Source organism: Pseudopodoces humilis, chromosome 11 (genome assembly GCF_049639895.1).
Source record: "Pseudopodoces humilis isolate 2021_Gansu_Grassland_sample_001 chromosome 11, ASM4963989v1, whole genome shotgun sequence".
NCBI classification, from domain to species: domain Eukaryota; kingdom Metazoa; phylum Chordata; class Aves; order Passeriformes; family Paridae; genus Pseudopodoces; species Pseudopodoces humilis.
The window spans coordinates 12,748,663-12,773,344 of record NC_142210.1 but is presented as its reverse complement, the minus strand read 5'-3'; the positions used below and the strand labels follow the sequence as shown (position 1 = coordinate 12,773,344).

The 24,682-nt window shown below is 38.0% G+C and overlaps 1 protein-coding gene across 1 annotated transcript; it reads right to left on the bottom strand.

The window, feature by feature from the left end:
• Positions 1–2,543: 2,543 nt before the first annotated feature.
• On the bottom strand, positions 2,544–22,072 carry CPB1 (carboxypeptidase B1). Its single transcript, XM_005527079.2, has 11 exons — positions 22,002–22,072; positions 21,831–21,906; positions 20,119–20,243; positions 17,722–17,821; positions 17,058–17,159; positions 15,715–15,816; positions 13,337–13,447; positions 13,164–13,254; positions 12,685–12,887; positions 4,500–4,584; positions 2,544–2,731 (listed from the first exon to the last, which is right to left on the bottom strand). The coding sequence occupies exons 1-11, from the start codon at positions 22,070–22,072 to the stop codon at positions 2,544–2,546; spliced, it is 1,254 nt and encodes a 417-aa protein (XP_005527136.2).
• Between the last annotated feature and the right edge of the window lie 2,610 nt (positions 22,073–24,682).

Below are 24,682 nucleotides of genomic sequence, written 5' to 3'. Positions count from 1 at the left end.
GGATAACACAAAACAGGTTGCCCAGGGCCTTGTCCAGCCAAGTTTTGAATGTCTCCAAGGAGAGAGACTCCACATTTCTGGGCAACCTGTTCTGGTTTTTGGGCATCTGTGATAAAAAGGTATTTTCTTGTGTTCACATGGAGTTTCATGTGCTTGTGGTGGTTAATTTGAAAAGAGGTCATCAATCAATTTTTGCATGTGAAATTTCCATGTTTTTTGAAAGTGATGCTAGAGTTTGAAGCAATGTGACTTCTTGATGAACTTTTGCTTCCTCTCCATGTTTTCTTTCAGTGTCTCTGCACTAGCAGCTTACCTGCTAGCACAATGTCCTTTCCTGCTTTAAATTCTCCCACATATTCTTTGGCTTATGTTCCAAGTTGCATGGATGATAATACCACATTTGTTTGCTCTTCTCTGCATCTGTGTAATTTGATCAGCAGTGCTAGTGAGTGTTTTCTGGGGGGAATTTAACTGATAAAGCCAGATTTGTCTGCTGAAAATGAGGAAAGCATAAGGTGACCTAATGGGAAATTAAGGCCAAAATATGAACTTCTGGGGAGAAGGCACAGAAAAGCTGCAGATCACTGCCTTACTGTGACTTGATTTGTGAATGTCAGAGCCACCAAATGTGTGCCATACTCTGCCTCAAAGTCACACATTTAAGTTAACTGGGGTAACTGTAATGTTGTTGGAACTGCTGGGTGCTGTGACCTGGCCCTCAGCTGCATTTGTAGCTGTGTGTTTGTTTGCCTGCAGTCTTACACAGTGCCTGCCTGTTACTGGATCATAGAATCATAGAATGGAATCATAGAGCCATTAAGGTTGAAAAAGATCTCCAAGTTCATCAAGCTGATGGAACTTGTCGACTGCACCATAGTACAAAGTGCTGAGTATCAAGAATTCACATTGCAGTTGGTGTAAAACCTATGACATATTCCCAAATAACATAGTTACAGTCAGGATAGTCTCTGGGCGATTGTTAATACTTAGTTAAAATTAGCACAATATTTTATATTCCGAGAAATTTATTTTCCTGACCTTTGTGACATGTTTGGCTCTGGCCAGTATGTTCTGTTCACTTCCTGTTCTATTTTTAGCAACGTTGATTATCCTTCCCCTACTTCTTTTGCAAAACAGAATGATATGTCTTTTTATTGGTATGTGTTACTTTCACACGTGGGTTCAGTTTCACCAGTGATCAAAACCAGATGTGTGAGGAATAGTTTAATCTGAGTGCTGCTGGGCTAACTGGAGTGGGCTAGTGGATGTGTGTCTTTCTTTCTCTTATACATGCAAATGAAAGTGGAATTTTAGACTGTCTCCCTGTTTCCTTCCACTGAAAAGGGACAAAAAGGCAGAACATGTAGTTTTTGACAGGTCTTAAATCTGATGATTTTCTTTGGAGACTCATTTTCTGTAAGATGCATTTCTGGGACTTTGTTGAGTGGATTAGCTAAGGACCTGCCAGACATGGGGTTAATTGCAGGACTATCAATGGACAGTGGAAGTCTCTGTTCAGGGCTTCTGGCAGTGGCAGGGAGATTAGCCAGGTTCTGTGTTGACATAAGGTTTTTCCCTGTCATTGTGCAGAGTGTGTCCCATATTAGCCAAGCTCCAAACAGTATTAATAGATGCCAAACACATTTCCTGCAGCTCTGTGGGAAAGATGTTGAGTGGCCATTTATCACTTTCACTCACTCTCACTCAATCAGACCCACATTACCTGTACAGAAAATTGATCAGGAGGGGATAATTCTCTACAGCTGTTAGTGAAAGAAACAGTTACTCATTTATCACCAGACTTCGTCTTTATGGCGGTTTATGATTCTTCCACTCATGACAATAGGAACATGTGGGGCCCCAGGAAGTACCAGGACTCTGAGAACACTTTGGGAGATGCTACTGTAGTCAGTGTGAGAACCTAAAATGCTGGGTGGCATGATTTATATCAAGTTTTGGCCATTAATAGTAATTATAATTTTCATAACTGAGTCCAGATTGGACTAGCAGTCACTGTAGATCCAACTTATTTTTCAATGATGGGACAGATCCAAAGTAGGTTTTGAGAAAATTCACAAGAACACATCATAGCTAATATAGTTTAAAATGTGATGTGAACTTCCCATTGCTGCTGTTGCCATTGAGGCAATGAATGTTTGGCTGAAAGTCCATCTGTGTGGATCACCTGGTTGTTTTCATTCTGGTTAACAGTCAGGCTGTGTAAGCTGTAATGCTCAGCCCATCTCCTATGTGTAAAGATAATTTTAATCAATAAGGTGACCTTTACCTTAGGTTGTTTAATCTTGTGCTCCTTCTTTTTCAGCCCCCCAACTATGTCAGTTGCCTTAATAAAAATGTTTTATTTCTCTTGAATTTCTGAAATTTCTCTAGAAAAACTTGTAGTTCTAGTGACCTGTAATGGACTAAGAATATGAATAAGAACATTAAGTATAGAGAAATAAACATGTAATTTTTAGGGAAGAAAAAAAAGGAATGCATCTTTTCATAAAGCTACTTTAATAGTTCAATTAATTAACTCCATTCTAATACAAGTGCTCAAGGACATAGTTGGCAATGTATTTAACAGCAAGCAAAGTCTCTTCACAGGTTGGCTTTATCTGAGATTCAGGGAGAAGGAAACCGTATGTCCCGGTGTCCCGGAGCTCGAAAGTGAAAGAGTACTTGATGCCTTGGTCATAAGCCCAGTCATCAGAGCCCCCTGCAGCAAGGTCTGTTGGTAAAGAAATTAAATAAAGCTTAACTGGGAAAGAATGGCTACATATCAAATAAGAAATACTTTGGATCCAAGTCACATAGCTGTGAATATAGAAAGGACAGGTAAAAATACGTATTCAGTGAATTGATTGGTTCATCCTGCTCATGGGAAAGCTGCTGTGATTTTAGGCCATTTATGAGCTTTGGTCTAGCTGACTTGTGCAAGCAAATGTAAACAAGCTAAACTGCTTCCTCCTTGTCACTATTGTGGGGAAACCATAGGAGAAATGTCTAAGCAACAGGAGAATGGCATGGTTGCATGGGGGTGTGTAGAAACACTTGGTATCAGAAGCAAATATCCTCTCACAGGATGGCTTTTTGAGGTTCACAGAGTTGGGAAAGAACTGCTTATCTGGGATTTCAGCTCCATCTTTTTCAGCTGGACAAATAGTACCTTCCCTTATCAGTAGCTGTGTTTTGGGTTGCAATGCAAGATCTAACCAAAAGTGTGTATTCTATTTGCATCTCTTAAAACCAGGCGGGGCAGTGTTCTTTATCTCTTCCACGACCCATCCCTCATAACTCCAGGGGCGTATCTTCTGTTAATGGGCCATTGAGTCTCACTGCATGACTGATAAAATTACATCATCCCATTGTGAGATGCTCCATCCAAGGGGAGGAGCCAAGCATTCCTGCCTGGATATAATCTGAAACTTGGAACACCGAAGTCAGCCTTTTTCCACTGGATTCCCAGAGGAAGACCAGACCCATCAAACCACCACTGGACCTTCAGGGGGAAACTATACCCTTCAAAAAGATCCCCTTCAACAGAATCACATCTGTCACTCCATGAGGACTGCAGTCACCACTTAATCAGACTACCAACACCCTGACAACAGGGTGTCAGGTTGTGTTCTCGCTCTGTCAGTGGTGATTTTTTGTACTACCATATTTTTCCATTTCAGTGGAGGTTCCTACCTTCCTTAGCAGACACCTGTCTTTTTAAACCAAGACAAGCTGGTACAATAGAAACAGTCTCTTTTGCAAAGGAAGGAGCCTACAGAATTGCCAAGCATAACCAACACATTTCTAAAGGAAGAATCTCCAAAAATATTGCAAAAATTGGAAGAAACTGTTTTTTAAAATGTTTTGGATAGGGCGGTTAACTATTTGAGGAAGGAGAAACAGGTGAGAGAAATTAGCTTCCATATTTCAGTAAACTTAAGAAATCTTAATCATGGGAGATACTAAAGTTCTATAAATCTATATTTGTCAACCTCAGCTTGGCTTTTGGCACTGCAAAGGCCATATCCACAGCTGAATTCCCAAGAAGGGTAGAATAATTAGTCATGTCTCAGTATGTAATGCAAAGTAAAAGAAATTGGTTGGTAGAGTGGTTGAAAGATTCACATTACACAGTGGAATCAAAGGATTCACATAATCTTTGACTTGTTGATACTGGAAATGCAGAAAATCTCAGGTCAGGGTTTTTATGTTTAAATCTAAGCTGTATATGATTTATGAATTCATGTTTTGCACATGAATTCATAAACATTTTACTACATCACTTGACCTTCCAGGGGCTCACACACTTCCTGCGATCCCTAAGGAATAAATTATCCCATAATTTAGAAACTACAGGTCCCATATATACCTCTTAGTATATGTATGTGAAGAAAGGAGGAGATTACTTAGAAAGAGGAACAAGAATCACTAGAAAACTGCATTTTATAGTTCTAGTAGCACTTAATATAGATTGTCAGTGTATTCAGGTCAATACTTACAGATCGTTTTTGCTCCTGGACCATATGTATATTTAGTATTGTACAAACTGGCCAGTTCTTTGGAAGCAGCACGAGCTATGGAATTCTGTAAGAAACAAAGAATGATAATGCAGATTTTCAGAAGCTTTCTGAGTAAATCTAAGCAATTACACTATTGTATGAACTGAAAAGTCATGCTGGATAAGATTTTATTTGAAAACTCTTGTTGACCTCTCAGTATGACGAGGTGTCAGTAGCTGACAAGGCCCAGCTTGTCCTGGTGCTGTGAAAAGATCTTGTCAGCAGAGAACTTGTTCTCAAAGGTTTCACACTGGAGTGTGCTCCAGTCTGTGTATGGTCTGTTGCAGCCTGGTGTACAGTCCAGGGGGGTTTGGACAGATAAGGGGACAAGAGGTAACAGTACTTTCTAGACTTAGAAGAAGCTTGTACAAGGTTAAAACTAAATAAGGAACCTTACTTAGAGGTAAGAGAATCTTAAAGAATAGTAATAACTTGGTGCTGTAAATTGCAATCATACAATAGCCTTTCTTTCCCTTCTGTTCATGCAGCTATAAATTCAGAGTAGAGTTGGCTCAGTCAGGGGAGTTGAACATTGATACAAGTGGAAGCAGATTAAGGTCTTATAAATATTAACAGCCAAAAAAGGCATAAATTACCCTGAAACCATATGTAGTCTCAATAATTTCAATTCATTTCCTGTGCACAGAGGGACTCATTCAACTCCCACTGATTCAGTGAGGGTTGGATCAGGCCCATCAATAGTACTATGAAACTTTGTATGTTTGCATTAAAGAAAATTACAGACTTTTCTTTGGAACATGTGGCTTTTCCAAATCTTCATTATACAACATGTTGGTAATAAAATATGAAAACTATTACTAACAGATGATAAATATGAATGATTTTTGAAAGCATATGTTCAGTATAAGAATAAGCAATGGGTTGCCGTATATTTCTTTATAGCTTGCAGCTGAATGGCTTACTATTCCAGGAATTTCCTCAAGCCCTTTCCTTCTCTGTAGGCTACACTCTGGCTTAGTTCCCAGTGGAAGATATATTGTAAAATAGTCTCTGTTCATCTTTATGCTTCAAGTGTTCTTCTGAATTACTCAAAAAGCCATATTAAACAATGTATTTAGAAAATTTTAGTTAACTGAGAGAACTTTCTCAGCTTCTAATAAACAACATCACAACATGTCTGCATTATCACTGGCAGTCCATAGTAGCAGAATTGCAAGTGTTTCCCCATTCCTGTATATTTGGTTTTGAACGTTTTAGAATTATGGGAGTTTGTTCTAGGAATTTGTGGTCCTTTAGCATATGAAGGATATTTAAACAAGGCAGACCAAGCATGGTTGAAGCTTGTCTTTCCACCTATAATACTCACTGTGTCTGAAGGTGGGGTTTGGTTTCTGGCCTCTCTATCCCACAAAGACAAGCAATTGCAAGGAAGAATGTTGTAGCTCTGCATTTCACAATCTTGGATCCAGAGCAAAAGGAGTAGCTGGGCTCTCTCCTATGGTATTCTTTTTGTTTGGTTTGGTTTGGGCTTTTTCCTTTCTTTTTTAATCCCTCAACAAATTGATTTTTCTAAAATCCACAATAATTTTTAACACATGTTGAGGGAATTGTAGAGGTTGGAGTCTGCTATCTGCTAGTGATGCCGTGTTTTCTTCAGCCATCTGCTGTTTATAATATACACATTTAATCAGCAGCTTGATTGAGATTGAGTCAAATCTTCTCTCAATAGCAAATGAATTTTTAAATGTAAACTGATTCTTCCTCTCTTCAAATATATTCAAAGTGGAAATAAAATTTGGAAAGATTGCCTGGTACAATCTTTGCTCTCTTTAGTTAACTAAAGTAGGGACAATAGAACTGCAGAGCTTCTCTGTGGGGCTGTTTGATCCAGGGCATTTGATCTGCCCAGCAGACAAATGGTGGCTTTAAATCATACTAGAACAGATACTGGAAAAAATATGTCAGGAAATCTTTTTAGCTGAGGAATTTTTTTATTGTTGGCCAGGAAGTTGTAAAAACAGGGATTTGTAGAAAGAGCAGTTGAGATTTCCAGCTGTTTAGAGGCTAGAATCTAAATAAACAGCTTCCTCAAGCTATCCAGTTTGGAGACAAAGGTGGTGTTTTAAATGACTCTAAGTGAAAAACATGCCTAAGCATTTATGACTTCATCATAAAATGAAGCTTTATCAGAAGTTTTGGTATCTTTTTGTTTTCCTTTAAATGACTCTCTAACATTTGCTTTCCTAATAGATTTAGAGTCCAAGACCTAAAAGTAAAAAAATTAATTTCAACTTTAGAAGAACTAATGTAATTTCTTAATAATATAATATAAATCAACAGGAATATTATGTATTAAGTAAATACTTGTGAGTATAAATACAAAATATGTGGAAAATGTGTTTGGTTTCTTTTTCAAAATAGCTCAATTACTAAAAGCAATCCTTAAGAAGGAAATAATAGGAAGGTCTACGCAGAGGTATATAAAAAATGCCCAAAGTTTTCCAAAAGGGTGAAAAGTTTGTGTTTTCAAGCCTGTAAATTATTTGGAATACACCTGCAAGGAGAAACATTGTTTTCCTTTTGACCTTTGAGGTTACTCTTTGTTGTTCAACAATTTTCTACATCTCTTGACATAATGGGCTTAACTGAATTGTTGTGGTTTGTTTGTTTGGGGTTTTATACTGTTAAGAATCCCTCTTCTGCAAGGAAAATTTTGTTGAGATTTATAGTAGCAGAGAAACAAGTGGCGCCCTGCAGTCAAAGAAATAACTCCAGAGTAATACCTTGTAACTGGGAGCAGAAATGGCTTTTCAGCATCTGACTACCAGCTGAGCTCTCAGAGCTGGTCATTTCAGCAGAAGGCAGCATTTCCTGCGCTCATCACCCATCTGTGTTTACTTTGCAATTACCAATATTTCGCTTGGTCCTGTGTACAGAGTGGGTGAGCCAGGGAGACAGCAGAGTTGTGTTCTCAGTTGTCATTATCTTACATAATTAACAACTTTCAAAACTAGTTTTTTTCGGTTATTAGTTTTTAATGAGATATATGGTACTGGCGTCTCTTTCTCGTGACACTGGAAGTTTGAACTAACAAGATAAATTATCCGGCTAAGCATATTTTTTGTGTTAATAGGTAATTTTTATGGGAGCATCTCCCTCATTTTAGTCTTGTATCATCAGGGTGGATTTGCCAGCAAGCTGTGACCATTTAGAAGCACTCCACAGATGTTGATATGCAGCTGCTGTTTGTGAACAACTCCCTTTGCCCTCAATCTGAGAGTGGTCTGGAGAAGCTTTTTCACTGCTTGACTGGACCCCTTGCTCTCTTCCCTCACTGGACTGCAAACTGATTTGCCCAAGGCTGAAAAATGTATTTTCCCTTCACATCAGTCTTGCACACTTTACTTGTTAAGTAAAGGGACCCTCAACTTCCTTTGTATTGGAAGTCTGAAAATGTAGATTTGCTGAGTGAACTTAAGCCAAGTGAATTATTGAAACTTCTGCACCTTCTTGTTTTGCCAGTAAAAACAGACTCCCCCCTCAAGAGTCCATGATGATGTGTAATTTAGTTCACTGTTCTCTTGTTGCTCATGTGCTCCAAGAGCCCAGGGAATCTAGCCAGTGAGGACTTCAGTGGAATGATTTTTTTTTTTTTTACAAGCCTGTTTTTCTGACAGTTTCTATAGTTCTTAAGAAATCAGTCCCTGGTGAGAGGGTTTCCACTGCAACTCAGTTGTGCCCTACACCTGTTGGAGACTCTTGTATACCAGCCAGACTCACACATGAACTTCATCTGGAAGGTGCTGTTACTAAACACATATTTTTCACAATTTTAAGACTGCCAGTACAGAACGGTTCTGTTGTGGTAAACTCAGTGGAGGAGCTGTGAAGCCAATTTCAAATACTGCTTTGCTGCCCACTTTCCTGTCTGTTGTGTTTCCCAGTTGATTTTAACAATATTTACTGTAACAAGTAGTGCAATCACAGTAATACAATTTGTGCAATAACACACAGATATAACAGCAGCAGATTGCAACTCCTCATTGGCTTGTCTGAGCCTCTTAGATGTAGAATTTCTGCTATCCAACAATTCTTACCCACAGGTCTTCATATATCTTAAGCATATTCAGAACTTCACAACCAGGCACTAAGTTAAATAATCAGACTGATACTCACAGTCATGCTATATGTTTGAAATTCACTCTTGTAGGATGCACAGACTCTGGGTATATTTCCACTTTCTAATATGTCCTATTTTAAGCACTCAAGAAGTGGAATGCTAGACTGACCCAATATGGAAGGTTAATTTTGGTGAGTTGAAACAACAACCCATGCAGCCAGTATGCATTCAGGTAATACAGACTGGAATTATCTTGGGTTATAAATAAGTATAATATTCTGCAGGCTGTGAAACTGTAATAACACACCTACATTAATGTGATAAGTGAGTATGAGCTGGCTGCACACATGTATTTGGTGCCGAGTTTAACTGAGAGATGGAATTGAACTGGGAAGGGCACAATGCACATTCCTCTGCTATCTCGAACTACAGTTCAGAGCCAATTCAAATACAAACAAGAATTGATAAAGCTAGATTTGTCTGCTGAAAATTAGGAAAGCATAGGGAGACCCAATGGGAAGCTAAGGCAAATATATGAAGTGATTAAAAAATATGGGCCGAACTGTTTATCAAAAGTCTGATTAAATACATAGTTCTTTATTGCAAGAGGACAAAAATGTGAATAGTAAAATAAAGATGAAGATAGTCTTTTTGGGGTGTGGAGAGATACTGGCTTTGCCAAGCATATTTTGTTATTGTGGAAAGATAATGCTTCTGTTCCCTGTAGGAGAGGGATTCAAGTATGTATTCTGTGTTCAGGGCAATACGCCAGGGTATAGTAAAGAATGAGTCATGAGGATTGTGAAGCAGACAAAATGTGATTCTCCAAAAGGAGGACATATTTCTGTAAGGGTGTCATCACAAGAATATTGTGTAACTTCTGAGAAATTCCTGACCTAGATTTTCCTGTCTTGGATGTTTTTATTTTTGTTGTTTGGATAACAGTGAAAGTTTTGTGCAACTCCTAGGTTGCAGGGACGAAACAACAACCCTGAATAAATGGAAACAAATTTGGGGAAAGTCCTTGTGAGCTGTTGGGGTTTATAACCTCACAGACCCTCCTGCATCTCAGGGGAAGAGTGGGAAGTTGTGAGAAGGAAGGAACATACATGACTTTCACCACATTTTACACCCCAAGACCAGGCATGGCTGTGGGACAGTTCTAATCCCTGGCTCTAAGTAAATTACAATAACTTTGAGTTCTGATTTGCTGAACAATGCAGTGGAACATAAAAGGGTTCTCAGAGTGCCCTGTCCTACCTGACAAACCAAAACAGTTTTTGGCTTTCTGGTGATTTCTTGGGACAGTAAACAGAAAAACTCTTTTGAGCCCCAAGGACACACTTTTCACTACATGCTCAGGGAAGGCATTCTCTGGACCTTTCTCTTCTGCAGGTTTAGTGTCCTTAATCTCAGATTACTCAAATTTTGCACCCTTCTCTATCTCGGACACTGGAATGCAACATAAGCCACATGGTATTATGTTACCTTTAATTAAATACAGTGGAACAAAATGTTATTAATGAGAAGCAGACATGCGAGGTTTTGTTTAAACATATGTCCAGTTGCTCACTGAAAGAGATAAGAAATTGCAGCTATATTTCCTTTAATTTATTAGATCTGTCAGGGTAAAAATAATATCTAAGATAAGATAATGGCACTATAAATTTTGCTTCTTCATTTAAAAAATGATTTATGGTTATTTTATTTGCCAAAAAAATATCTATTAAAAGTTAAGATTCTCATTCTTCAGCATTTCTCCAAATTCTAAATTTAGACAGAACTTGTAGACATTAAACACAGCAATTTGCATATAAAGTAATTCCTCTTTTGTAGCTATCTTGTCTCAAGCAAGTGTAGTTGTTGGTTGAAAATGTTAAATTTTCTTTAGTCACAGCTTAAATGAATGTATCTTAGTTATTTGAACAAATCCAAAAAGTTGCACTTGTCAATCTGACCCACAGCCTGTGGAAGTCAATTTTTCTATTTAGTTCACTGACACTGGAGCGCATAAGGTCCTTTCTGTTTAATTATCTCAACTACAGGTAATGTTGATTGGGTGATATTCTTGTCTCATTGTCCAAAAGGACTTTTGGCAACAAGTTTTCCCATGTAAAAATCAGATCCTGCACAGGTTGAACACCTCTAGGATCCTGCTGTCTCTGTTGGGATCACCAACAGAGGAAATAATTTCCCTCAATTAAGATGTGAAAAGTGCTCATAAGGTCACCTTGTCATGATGGTGAGATTTGTGATTTCTCTGTAGAAGAATATAATGGAACTCCATTCACATCAATCAGAGAACACACAATCAGTGTGACTGATTTAAAATATAGGATAAAGTGATATTAGAAAGACTAATATACAAAGTGAAATCAAGTGGCTGAAGAGAAATATATGTTCTGTATTACTGAGCAATTTCGTTTTTATGCTCTGTGGTAACTGCAGAATTGTTTTCTATAGCAGGAAAAGGGGGGGTTTAAATTTTACTACTGTATATTAGAATAAAGCAGTGACAATGTAAAATTTTAAGAATTTTAAAAACTAGCAAAGCACATAGGCTCTTCCTTACTGCTAAGGATTGTTTTAGTAATGAGTTGTCAATACACTTTTTCCATTTAATACTGTGAGAAACACACTGTACTTTTAGTTACATTTAATCACATTTGCTCTTCATTCAAAAACTGGGGCCAGAATTTCATGCAAATTTTTGGCAAATAAGAACTTTATGATCTTGACAACAAAGCATTTTCAAGTTTTTAGTTCTATTTATTACTGTAGACTGAACTTTAATGTGTGAATTATGAAGCTTTTGTAAAAAACGAAGGCAAGACATTACTACCACTCCCTGGAATAATTTCAATTACAAAATTCCTGGAATACAAATAAAGAAAACAAAATTTTCATTTTAATTTAATTTCTCTTTTAGGCTGTAAAAAAGTCTAACAAGAAACTTCACTCTTGGCCCCAGTTTGTATTTGTGCTCAGAACCAAGACATGTATTTGGGAGCACTCATAAATCTGTCAAACCTGCAGAACAGAGCAACACACAATGTTGTTGCCTTGGACTTTTGGCAGCGTGGAGGAAAGAGGGGGAATCAAAATGTGTTTGTTTTGTCTTGCTGTGTTGTTTTCCCTGCCAACAGATTCTAATTGCTAATATGCCAGAGAACTGAAGTAATTTTATTATTCATGATTGTTGATTCTTGGCCTAGGAAATGTTTACAGCTTTTATGCACATTTAATCATTCTAAACTCTTTATCTCTTTTTAAGGATAAAAAAAAATTCTTAAATGGCATTAGGGTGTGGCTTTTCTCTAGAATTGATAAAAGAGGAATTGTCCTTTAAAATATCACATTCATCCTCTCCTCTTCTAAATCAAATGTTTGACTTTAAATCCAGGCCTCTTGGAAAAGGCCTCAAAACTGAAACTTTTAATGTCTTTTGTATCTGTTTTCAATTATACTTTTGTCAAGAACTGCCTCATTGTCTTGACCCTGTACCAATAGGAGTTTCACCATTTTACTTCAGCGAGAACTAAGGTTCAGTAGAAAGTGGTAGACAGAGATCCTTGCCTGCTGTTCATACCAGTTGAGTTATTTCATAGTTATTTCAATCTGTCAAGCTGCTAGCTTGGCTTACAGGCCATAGTGTTTTTATGTAAAATATTAAAGGTACACATACATGGGTATGTGTATATGTAAGGTACACATAAGCCACTGGCATCAGCAAGAGGCAGTGTTGCACAGCAGAGTGCATTTCTGGATGGCATGACTGGAAGACAGAACTGACATTCAAATTCATTGTGTCAAATTCATTGTGCATGTGGAAATTAAATAAGGCTCTGAAGTTCATCCTGTGCTTGAGCTATCTAGAAACCATTATGATTTCCCTTGATCTTGCTAAGACTAAATATTTTAAAAACTGGCGATATGGATTCTTTCCAGATGTTAAAGAAACTGCTTGAAGTTAAAGGGACCTAAGTAGCAACTGATGATTTTTGCCTATTCTTTTCACCAAGACAAAACGACAAAGAGACTTACCAGTTCCTGGTAGTTCGGTGGCAAATTGTAAGTGTATGAATAGGGAAACAGTAGCAGCTGGGAATAGGAGTGAATTGTCAAGTATGCCTTGATTGTAGAAAGATGTTCACGAATAAAATCAGCCAAAGCCTTGGTCTCCTTTTCAGACTCAGGTGCAGAGCCACAGTAAGTGCTAGAACAGGGGGATGTTGAGGCCCCAACAGCTGAGAAGAAAGATTAATTTAATGAGTACTTAGTAAAGAAGTAGATTGTGAGGAGAGTCATGTTATGCCACTTTTGTAGGGCAGCCTTGGAAATCCTGCTACAATACATGCCATATCAGAGGAGGGAATATTTTATGGCATAGTTAAGATGCTGGGAAACATCCCATAGCAGTGAATACTCAAGCTGAACCATCAGGTAGGGGAAATCCATAATTAAGTATACTGGCTGTTGCACTTGTGTGTAATTACTTGCAGCTCTTTTTAGGAGACACTTACTGCACCAGCCAGCATCAAAATTCCTGTTGGGATCTGTCCCAATGCAAGTGGTCCCAGCATTTTTAGAGCGCGTCTTTCTCCACATGCGGTCCTGTAACAGAATCGTAGATAAAAACCAAGAGTAAGTTCTGACAGTTGGCTTTTCCAATGATAAGAAAGAGGAATGTACTTACATTTGTCCAAGTGTAAACGTAACCATCAATGTTAACAACAGGCAGAACATAGAAGTCCAGCTTGTTGAGAAGTGTGGTCATGACAGTATCTTTCCCGTAGGTCTCCACAGCCTACTTGGAGAAAATGAGAAAAAGCTGATGGTGCCTTCACAGATGTATATCTCCTGTCCTATGTAAAGGCCTGGGTCTGGGTCAGGAATTAATGAATGTGGTAGAAAAAGTCATCCAGGTCACTCCAGCACGTAAGATTGCACCCTCGTGTTATTACATGTGCTTAGATTTGCACTGACTCAAACCACACTGCTGTTAGAAAACCATCTTATACTGCTAGATAAATTATAAGCTGAAGGAATGTTGATTTTGAACAGGATAATAAATCACTGGAAAGAGATTTCCATCTACTAGCTTCTTGATTCATGAGGCAGAACAATATTTCTGTCCATTCCCACATCCTAACACCTTAAAGGTTTGAGTTTAGTTTATGTGAGAATGAAAAACCGTTATTTCCATTTTTTGTATCTGTTGTGCAGAAATTTCATCAACAGCCAGAATCACAGAGAATATTTCTAAGTAGCATCCTAACACATTTCCAATCATAATTCTGTGGATGCATTTATTCATAGGGCGACAGATTTTTTCCTGCACTTTTCCAGACACAGATATTGAATAACAAACAGGAACCCCTGCTATATCCTCTGTATCCTGATTGTTCATGGTCTGGCACTTGCTCTGCTTGTTCACAGATTCATATCAGTGTTGTGAGACCATACAATGATCATGGAAATTTACTCTAAGTGTGTTGCACCCATGTTTTGTTTACACAGCCATAAAGGGCAACACAAGGGGCAATGCAATGGAAAAAGGCATATTTTGTCCTGTAATTGACAAGCAAAAGGGTAGGATATAAAATTTAGGAAAGCAGTTTCAGATCACTTGAAATTATTTTTCCTGGGTTTTATTTTATGCTTGTTTTGGTTTTTTGTTGTTGTCTTGCTGGGTTTGTTTCTTGAGATACCTATAACTATCCACCTTGCTCATGTTTTTCTCTGTTGTTTTTACTTTTATGTCTAGAAGCAATCCCAAGTGAAATTCTGACGATGCTCAGAATCTGTGCTTTTAAAGCACTTCTGCCTATGGACCCACTGAGCAGAGGCACTGCTGGTGTCAGGTACACCCATGAATTAAGTGACCAGGCAGTGAAAATGACAGCTGCAGTGACGTGAATTGCTGAGAGAAAAATGGTACCACATACTGTCTGCAGCCTTATTAGGCACTAATGAAATCATATTCCCATTGACTCCACCAAAATGTCACTTCCAATTTCCACTGCTCCCTACACAAAACCGCATGCCTGTCTGATAAGACTGAGATTATATTTGCCACCAAGGCCTCTGCCAGCATGGCTGGCACAAGTAGATTGGCTTTCTTTTTCTTGGGTTTTAAATTCCAGCTGCTGCCTCTGGTGTGGTTTTATTTATTTGTTTTTTTTTTTTTTAATCTTCCAACAGAAGTTATTACAAAATTTGAGAATCAGTCAGTGAGTTGCTCTGCTAAATTGATTGATCTCCACCATCTGAGGAGTAATATACCTGTCTCTGTGAAAATAACTGTGCATCATTTGATAACCCCACCTGCTTTATATTGGTGGTGAGAAAGAAAATATAAAGGACATAAAATTGTTTAATTCAAGACCTAAAATATCTCAGACTGAAGTGAAGCTAATTTCACCTGTACAGCTCTTCCTTGAATATGATTTCATAATTTAGCACCTTTCAGTACTGCCTGAGGTGGCAGCTCAAAGGGATGTATATGCATTTCCTCTTCCTGACTGGAGCTTAGGGAAGCTTTCCTCCTTTCCTGGGTACATTTCCTCAGTGCTGTCCTGAGGGTAGGTTGCCATCTTCTCTGTTGCCTTACTGAATAAAGCTGGTTGCAAGGAATCCACCAACTGGCACTGTAGCAAATCAGCTGTTCTGGAGTGTATTCAGGTGCCTTCTGATGTGCCCCTGGATTTTGTTGTTCCTTTTCAGTATACAGAACATGGCAATGTTTATAGTGTTACTAGAGCTATCTGCTTTCCTCTCACCTTTCTCTGACTATGGGTGCAAAATAGAATTTACAAACTGAGCAGCTGTTGTAGTTGTCAGTACCTCTTAGGTATGTTTCACATTGTCTTCAGCTGCTGAAATATTAGAGGTCCAAGCACAAAGATCTGGTCTAAGTAGTTACACCTTAACCCTCTGAGGTGAGAAGAAGGCATGAACAGACACATATTTAGAGGGGAAAAGGCAGTGGCCTGAGCTCTTGCTGCTCATTTAAGATTTTCTTAAACATAGTTGCATTTTGTAAAGTATTTTTTCATTGTTAAGCTTACTGACCTCTTTCACAAACCACTGGCAGAAGGCAGGGCTGATCCACTCTCTTGCATGGAAACCACAATCCATAAAGATGGCCTTCTTATCTGAACCGCTTTTTCCCATCTAGGAAAAAAAAACCAAAACAACAAATCCAACACTTCAGGACTTGAAATAGTATGCAGAACAAGTCAGTCAGCTTGCTGACCTAAAAAGTCAAACTTAATACAAATATAGCATGCCTTATTTAAATGGAAATCTATGGAGTGCTCCCAACTGTAGCTGACCATGATATTCAAGCTAAAAATATAATCTTAATAATTTAATTTTTATTAATGTATATAAGCTTCCACCAATTCTTTGATTACTCTTCACTGTTGATTTATTTCTTGCAGTGTCTCTATAAGTTTATCTTGTATGTTTAAATGATATATTATTGTAAATACTTGTGCATTTTGAGGTAAGTACTCCTTATTCTTTTGCCTTTATTTAAGTTATTGTCTTATTAATTTATAAGAGTTATGAAAAAAAAAAATAAATTCTGTGGTTTAAACCCAGCTGACAACAAAGAACAATGCAGTAGCTCACTCGGAGCAAACGTGTAGGCTGAGGTAAGCATAGTTTAATGAATAATAATGATGATGATGAAAATAACAAAAACAAATCCCAAGAAAGGAAAGTGATACAAATGAAAGCAATTTCCCTATGCAGTGGCCCTGACCCACCTTGGCCCTAGTTTATCAGTAAGCATGAGCCGCGTGGTTTGGGATATCCCCTGGGTCAGTTGGGGTCAGCTGTCCCAGCTGTGTCCCCTCCCAGGTGCCATTGCCCTGGCTGGTGGTGTGAGAAGCAGAAAAGGCCTTGGCTCGGAGTAAGCACTGCCCAAGAGTAACTAAAACATCTCTGAATTCCCAACACTGTATCCAAATCAGCATGAGTCTGAAACAGTCCCATACAAGCTACTGAAAACAAAATTAACTCTACCCCAGTCAAAACCAGCTCAAAATTATATATGGTAAGAGAGAAATTTGTTTTCTGTTGGCAGAGACTGACATTTATAGATGCTTTTAGAGCAAATGGGTTTACAAACAACAGATGGAGAGAACAGAAAGGTAGATGATAATTCAAATAGCTCTCAGTAGTGTGATTGAATGTATGTCTGAACTTCTAATAATTCATTACACCTCTTTAAAAAAATATAATTTTTTAAAAAAATCATAGTAGTAGTAAACAAAATACATTAGATTTTCTGCAAAATATCTATTACTTTAGACATTTTGTTAGCATCATTGATGTTTTACTAGACATCATAATCTTGCAGAGTTTAATAAGGGAAGGGTCTGGCATGAAGAAATCGAGGCACTTACTTTGAGAAGGTACATTGGCCGTCCTTCATATGTTTTCCCAATTACAGTACGAGAGACAAGGTCTGGGTTCTGAGCAGCAATATCAGCAGTCCAAGCAGCTATCTGTTTAATAAAGAGGTTAAATCTATTGATGTCTCTGTTCTTCACGTCCAGACTGATTAATTTGCAGAATTCTTGCCAGAACAGTCTTTCTGAGCATCTAATGTGGCCTAATATGTAATACAATTTGTAGATTTCCAAGGAGCCACTGCAAAGATGTGAAGAGTAACATGGCCATGATTACATGTCAGGAAAAAAGAGCATGGCTGTGGAAAAAGGAGGAAGGGGTCTTACGGTAGGACATGAAGAACTAGAAATGAGGCAGGGGATGGAATCAAGTTGTTTAGCAGAGGAGATGGGAGAACTAGTGAAAAGGAGAGAGGAAATTAATAGTGAAGCATCTCAGCCTGGTCACTGGATTTCTGCCAGAGGTTCTTTGCAGCACTGGGAGCAGAAGTAGAGGAAATAAGTGTAGGTTACACAAACTAGCTCAGTAATGAAGAGGAAGGAATGTTTGGAGGCATTATCATATCAATGGATGGAGCAGAAGAGAAAAAGGCTGGAAGCACTTTGACTACAGAAGCTAAGGTAGCAAGCTGATAATGCGGTAAGTTCTAGACTTTACCGTGTCCCAGTTGTTGTACTTCTCATAGCTGTGGCCACCAGTACGAGTTCTGCTGTCAAACTGGGCATCCAGAGCAGCCTGCAGGTTGTCAATCAGAACTCTGCAAGAAGGCACCATGAAAAGTGTGAAGAGAAACATACAGCAATCCAGCAGGAAAATAAAGCATTTCAAGGTCTGCCCAGCATTTGGGCTGCTTAGATTGTGAAAGAAAAGGTGGACAGGTTGAAAATAAGATTGAAAATATTAGTTTCAAGTTTCAACCTATGTCGTGTGTCAGCCTTGCCACCAGAAGGACCAGGGAACAATAGGCTCCTGCCGACCAGTACCTGCCTCACTCCCATACTAACAAACTTCCAGGGTGGCAACAGTCTGGTTTCAGAAAAATGGCAATGCTGAGACAGACTGTGCCTAAAAATGAGCTCTAGGCTGATCTTATATTGCCAGTTGCTTCTGCCTCAATAGGAAAAGGTCCCTCTTGAACTTTTGGTACCGGAGAAGAGTTAGACTGCAGCAATATTCCAAAACCAGGGAGCAACCCAGAGATATTTGCTTGATGAAATTCCCTGTCAAACCAAGTTTCCAAAGGTTAGATGTGGTTTGACATCTCTATTGCAGGTGGCATTATTCATCCTCCAAGCTACTTGATTGCAGGTGAGGTGAGTTATTAAATAGAACACACTAAAAAAATCTCAACATCCTGTCTGGATTGGTTGGGTCTCTTCTGTTCATTTTTCCCTGGGGCTGACACAAAGGCACAACTTATCACTGAGCATGCTCTGGAGGACCTTTTGCTTATATTTAACCTTGGCTATCAAAAAATAAAGTCCTCTTGTTTTTCCAGTGCCTGTCTTAAAACTTTTACAAATCTTATTCATCCAGGATATGTCCTTGATCATTTGTGATTTGGATAGAGGAACAGGAGGCCAGTGTATGAGGCACCAGCAGCCTTCAGTACAAACATTCCAAGTGACATGATGCCGTGGCACTGCAGCTGTACTTCAAAAGAATTGTAACAGCTAGGGTTTTAACAAGGACAATCCACTCAAGTTTGTCAGGGACAGCTTCCAGACATTCTGGCCTTTTGTTGCAATCAAAAGATTTCTGTATGGACATGAAGCAGCTCATGAATATTATAGGAAAACTAACATATATAGAGTTTTCCTTTGCTAAAGAGGAAATTCCACTGAAATGGGATTCCTGTGTTGTATGTGCACTGTGGGATTATTGAAAACCGTTTATAATAGAGTGTTTTCAGATTCTGTTCCTGCAGAGGCATCCAAATCACACAAATTGACGTGAGACCAGTAAATTTACAGATGGATTAACTTTGGATTTAGCAGATCATGAAAGTTATCCTAAGAACAGTGCGAATGAGTGAGTTTGGTCTAGTAGCAACAACAGTGGGGCTGAGACACAAAAACTCCATAGTCAGACAAATGAAATAAAAAAACTTTCAGTGTCTGAGTACATGCTGTTGACAGACTATACTTTGCACATCAAAGAAGCCTGATAATGAAGCTGGGCAGAGCCATCTTGCAATGCTTAAGTGGAGTGAAAGGAGAAGTGAAGACAGACAACCCCACTTCACTCCAGCTCAAAGTCAATTTCTCATCCTCAGTTAATACTTACACAGGGATTGGAAGATATGAGGTAAAGAACAGGATCAGGCAATTCCTCATTCTCCTTATTCCATTAGTGCTACTCACTGCAGTGCTTCTGTTGTCAGTGATGTGTGATGTGGCAGCATGCTCTTTTTGCTCCACTGGTGCTGCAGTCATATTCAGTCAACTCTCTCTTTGGAGACATCCTTGCCATGGATCTGCTATGTGACTTCAGTCAGCCCAAGGCTGTCCTGGGAATCCATTTTCTGCACTTCCTTGGCCCTTCACCTGGCAGCTGTCTTCTGTCTGTCACCTGTTGGTGTTTTTTGTCTCTCTAGCTATGGTTCTGCAACTCAGTGGGGACCTGCTCACGGTAGCCACTGGGGCTCACCATTTTATTTTCTGGCTTCTGTTCCCTATCCATTTCCTTCATCTTGTGTATTTTCTGGCTCTTTCTAGACCTATGCTGCATTTTGTCTGTAGTAGGAAATATTTTTATCCCACTCTGTACTCCAGCCTTGTGTATTGCAGTGAGTTTTCACCTCAGGGAATTTTCTGGTACTGCATCTCTGCCTCCTGTCTCTTGCCTCTATCAATATTTCATCTCACCCCTTCAATGCAGACTAGTTACAGTCCATTTGAACTGTCATAGGAAAACTGAACCCAGTGGAGGCATCCACAGGAGGGATGAAGTTTGTGACAAGAAAATCAGTTTACCAATATGAAAAGCTCAAACACATTCTCCATGGTATTTAGTCCCCTTCTATTCAAAGTACAGGAGTGAGAACAAACTTACTGATACTCCATTCCACTTTCTTTCAAAAGATCTTCAACCTCAAAGGACTTCTCAGCTTCAACTCGGAAATCAACTTGCATTTTTGGCCTTACCAGTGTGACAGAGTCTGGCTGCCAGAAGTCAACCTGAAAGAAGACCAAATGAATACATAAACTAATAAATACATACATGTGGCTGTGATTTTTAGATTGGCGTATGTATGCTGGTAAGGTTGTGTTCAATATACTGAATTTCATGCCTATCCTGTTACACTGATTCAGCATTGCTTCCCACAAGTATCAACACAAATTTTAAATGGAAATTGATTTTCTTAGGCCCTGCATTTTATATGGTAGAATTCTGGAGATGACAGTGACAATTTTACAATTGTCAAGAATTCTCCAGCAACTGCATTCATATAGAACTGTCAGTATTATAACTATATTTACAACTTCTTTTGTTTTTACAGCTTCTTTTATTTTTTTGCTCATGTTTTTACCTACAAGTGTTAGAGAAATAAAGTCAATATCAGGGGTGAACTGTATGAATATTTTACATAAATCAGCTGAAATAGACTATTGTCTGTATGAGTGTTTTTAAAAGAGACCACTATAGTTGGTTTAAGGAACCTGTGCCTTTGAGGATGTTTCATTCCAAGTGGACAAACAGCAGTATTATTACTACTTCACTTGGTTTTGCTGAAGTAAGCATCCAAGCCTCTGAATTTAGTGCCCTGCCAATTGGGCATTAAATTGATTGAAGGCCAGTGGAAGCCAAGCTGATTTGCCAGCCTGATGCCTTTTCACCATTTCATCTCATGAAGGTAAAAGAAATTTGGGCTGGTTATTCATGAATAATGTGTCATCAAGTGAGGTGATTGTTCCAGAATATACAATTGCATCAGTCCTGACTGACTGCTTTGTATAACAATGGAATTTCAGGGATCTTTTCTTAAAATAAAAAGAAAACAAACAATCCTTTGATACTTCACACTTAAAAGCAAACATGGCATATATTGATTCCCTTAATATTGGCAGTGCCATTCCAATAGTATGTTCTTCTACAGAAAACTGTTCCAGCATGATGTAGTAGCCTGGTGATGATAGGTCTCCACATCTGTACTTCATTAAAAATACCATCCTTTCATCCTACAGCTAATGGTGTCTTTTTCACCAACAGCTATTTTACAACATCAAAGCTAAACAGAAATATTGAAAACACATTTGCTGTCTTTATTAGTTTTCATAGTGTCATTGTGTCATCATATATCTACATCAAGGTCAGTGAGAAACATGCAGCTTAGAGAGAAAGGAAGCTTTGAAGGAAAGTCAGAGAAAAAAGAATGACATGAGAGACTAGAGGCCAAAGAAAAATTCATTTTGTTGGAAGTATAAATTTTTAGATTATTTATGTGAGGAAAATGTTTTGCCTGTAATGGTAAAAGTTCTGATAGTTGGAATTTCCTGATTTATCTAATACTTTCTTGATGGGCACTTTGACGTTCAGATTGGGTAAACCAGATGTTCTTGGAAGGTATTTGAATGTTTTTTATAGCTCTAGTTTTATCAACTTGTCCTATTCCTTCAGAAGAATCAATACAGCTGACTTGAATAAAATCAAGATTAGGTCTTTATTTTATTTCAGTAGCACAATTTCAAAAAAAATCTGTTATTTAAGCAAAAGGAGAAATATTTCTTTCAACTACAATATAACCACTTCCCCAGGTCTTTTACCTCCATGGTGCTGGCAAGGAAATTGAGGATTTCCACCTGCTCATCATTCTGTGGAATCACACGAAACACCTTCTGTCTGTAAGGGGAGAAAAAGATTCGATTTGAAACAGTTGAAAGCCTTTTGATCATGCAGAAGAAATCACAAATAAAAAATTTGATGTCTGTTCTTACCCATCAAAGGAAAGACCCTGCAGGTTAGCAGAAACAGATGCAGCACCTATGAGAACCAAGAGTGCCCACATTTTTGTAAGTGGGTTTTTCATTTGTTTCATGCTGCTTTTATAACTTGTTTTGTCCTGCTTTTTATCAGCTTTTATCAATACACCAGAACAACCCACTGATCAACTGATAGTTTGTTCCCTTGGCCTTGTTTTATTTGCATACTATTTATAGTGCGTGTTTTCCTCTACACCTGTGAAAACAGCTGAAAGTCTCACAGGGGGCTGGCTAAAGAATCTTGCTATTTGAGCTGGATAAACTCTTGATATGAGAAAGTAAATTTAATTTACTTTGTTATTTTCTGTTTCATGTGAATTTAGATTCTTTTTTAATAACCTAGTTGCTGAATTACAAACAAAAAAAATAATATTTTATTGTTACTTTATGCAATGGTAGATGTCCATCAGATGTTGTTGCAGTGTGCTTGGTCTTAATCACAATGTTCTTCTTCCTGAATAATATAGGTTTGACTGTGACATATTAATGTCAGAGTCTACCAACTGGGATATACCAATTAGTGGTTTTATTTCCCAACAGAGAAGGAAAGTACTGAACTGGTTCTTTTCTCACTTCACTGAAATTTAAGTCAGGCATCTGCAGAACTGAAAGCACAGAAATTTCTAGTAGCAGTAGGGTTGTACGTATACTCCATGTAGTACAGCTGCTGATTCTCGTACATTCTCTGATTTTGTCACGTTCAGGTTGGTGGTAAAGATCTTACAGGTTAAGCAATATTGTGGAATTTACTAAGATCAAATTAAATGTCATACAAAAGCATTTTTAACTTTCATGTTGTGCCTACTCTGAAGAACAGTGGTGTGTTTGCATCAGTGCACTTGCATCTGTTTAGTTTTCATTAATGAGTACTTGGCATTGAATGCAACATTAATTGTCTGTTGATGCTGTGTCCTGATGTGACTGATGTTTTTGACAGGGAGCCAGAATGAATCAGTGTACAAACAAATAAAAAATGGAATTTATGAGCTCAGTTCTATCTCCTATTATGCCTAAGTAACCAGGCAAATTAAAAGAGTTCAGACACAGATAATCTCTACATATATGTGTATTGCATAATATGTGACAATTTACTAGAAAAATAATTAATCTCAGATTAAAAGATGTAGTTACAGTTTCAAGAAATTTTACAGAAATTTTAATTGTCATTGAGCATTTTAAGAATGAATGTGGCATCAGACTTGACACCTAATTTTTTATGAGGTTCTCTGAGCCAGCTCACTAAAGCAGCCTTAGATACAGAATAGCTAGAAATATATTTTTAAATCAATGTACAGTTCATGCTTATCAATATGACTCATAACTAAAAGGGGAGTCAAAAAGTCTACCAGGCCTATTTATGGATAACAGTCTTTGCCAAATCATAGGATTTAAACTTAAGTTACAATTAATGGCCTAATTTGTAGCACTCTTGCCCAGTAATAATCTTACTGAGAGACAAGCCTCTGAAGACAGATGACATCAGGAGCTGTTCTGACAGTGTCAAAACAATACTACAAAGTCTTCAGAAGTTTTAATTTTATGATGATGAGCTCATCACTACAGATATCAGTATCAGATAAAAGGGTCTGATCCCATAAATACAATTGCAAACGCAATAACATGGAGATGATCAAGCACAGATCTTGCAATGAATAAATGATCACGAGATGTAATCAAACAATTTGCAGATGTCATCATTCCTTGTTGAGAAGCATTTTGGAAATAGAAATTGCCAATCTCAAAGTCTGAGTTTATGTTTAATAAATTGCTTCTTTATTCATGCAGTTGGAGATGATGGGGGGTTTTTTTGGTTTTATGTTTGGGTTTTTTTCTCCAAACAATCAGTGATGCAGCACTGACTACTGAGTTGGCAAGCATCACTGAGTACTAGAATTTGTAATGGCTGTTTTTGCAGTTTCCATCCCAGACTACATCAGAAACAAACTCTGACCTGGAATCCTACTTAAGTGATTTATTTTGCATCTCAGGATGGATATTTGTCTGGTTATTTCATAAACTAGCTGTAAACATTGTCTTGTTCTTCTGACTATATAGCATAAATGTTTATACTTGTATGATAAAGGGGCAGCATAAGGATAAATAAAATAGCAAATCAGATTTGATTAAGCCATCTGTTCATTTTAGCATCTGATTATGAGCCAACACCATCAGTTGGCCATGATTGAGTAAATCTTGGTCTATCACAGAGAGCAGAGCATTACCTATCTCTGAATAGATTCAGAAAGAAAAATTAATTTTTTTTGTAATCAAGGAAGTAACAAAAGCCAAAAGGAGAATGTGTGGTACCTTCCTTCAGGACATGCATTTTGTCTTATACTTAACATAACTGAAGCTAAAAACAGTGTCAGCAATTGCAATTTTGTTGTCATTTTTTGCTTTTAGATGATTAAAAATACAGCCTCCTATGCTGCTGTCACTCACAAAGAATATTCCCTATAAATAACTGGCTATGTTCCAGCTGAAATTAATCTTTGTAGTAATTTCTTATTTCAGTTTTTGGAATAGAATTACTCTGGTACTCCACTTTGAAAAGCATATGAAGGCTAACCACAGATGATAAAAGGAAAAAATACACATCAGTGTTAGCATTTCAGAAGCATCCTGTATCCTATGAA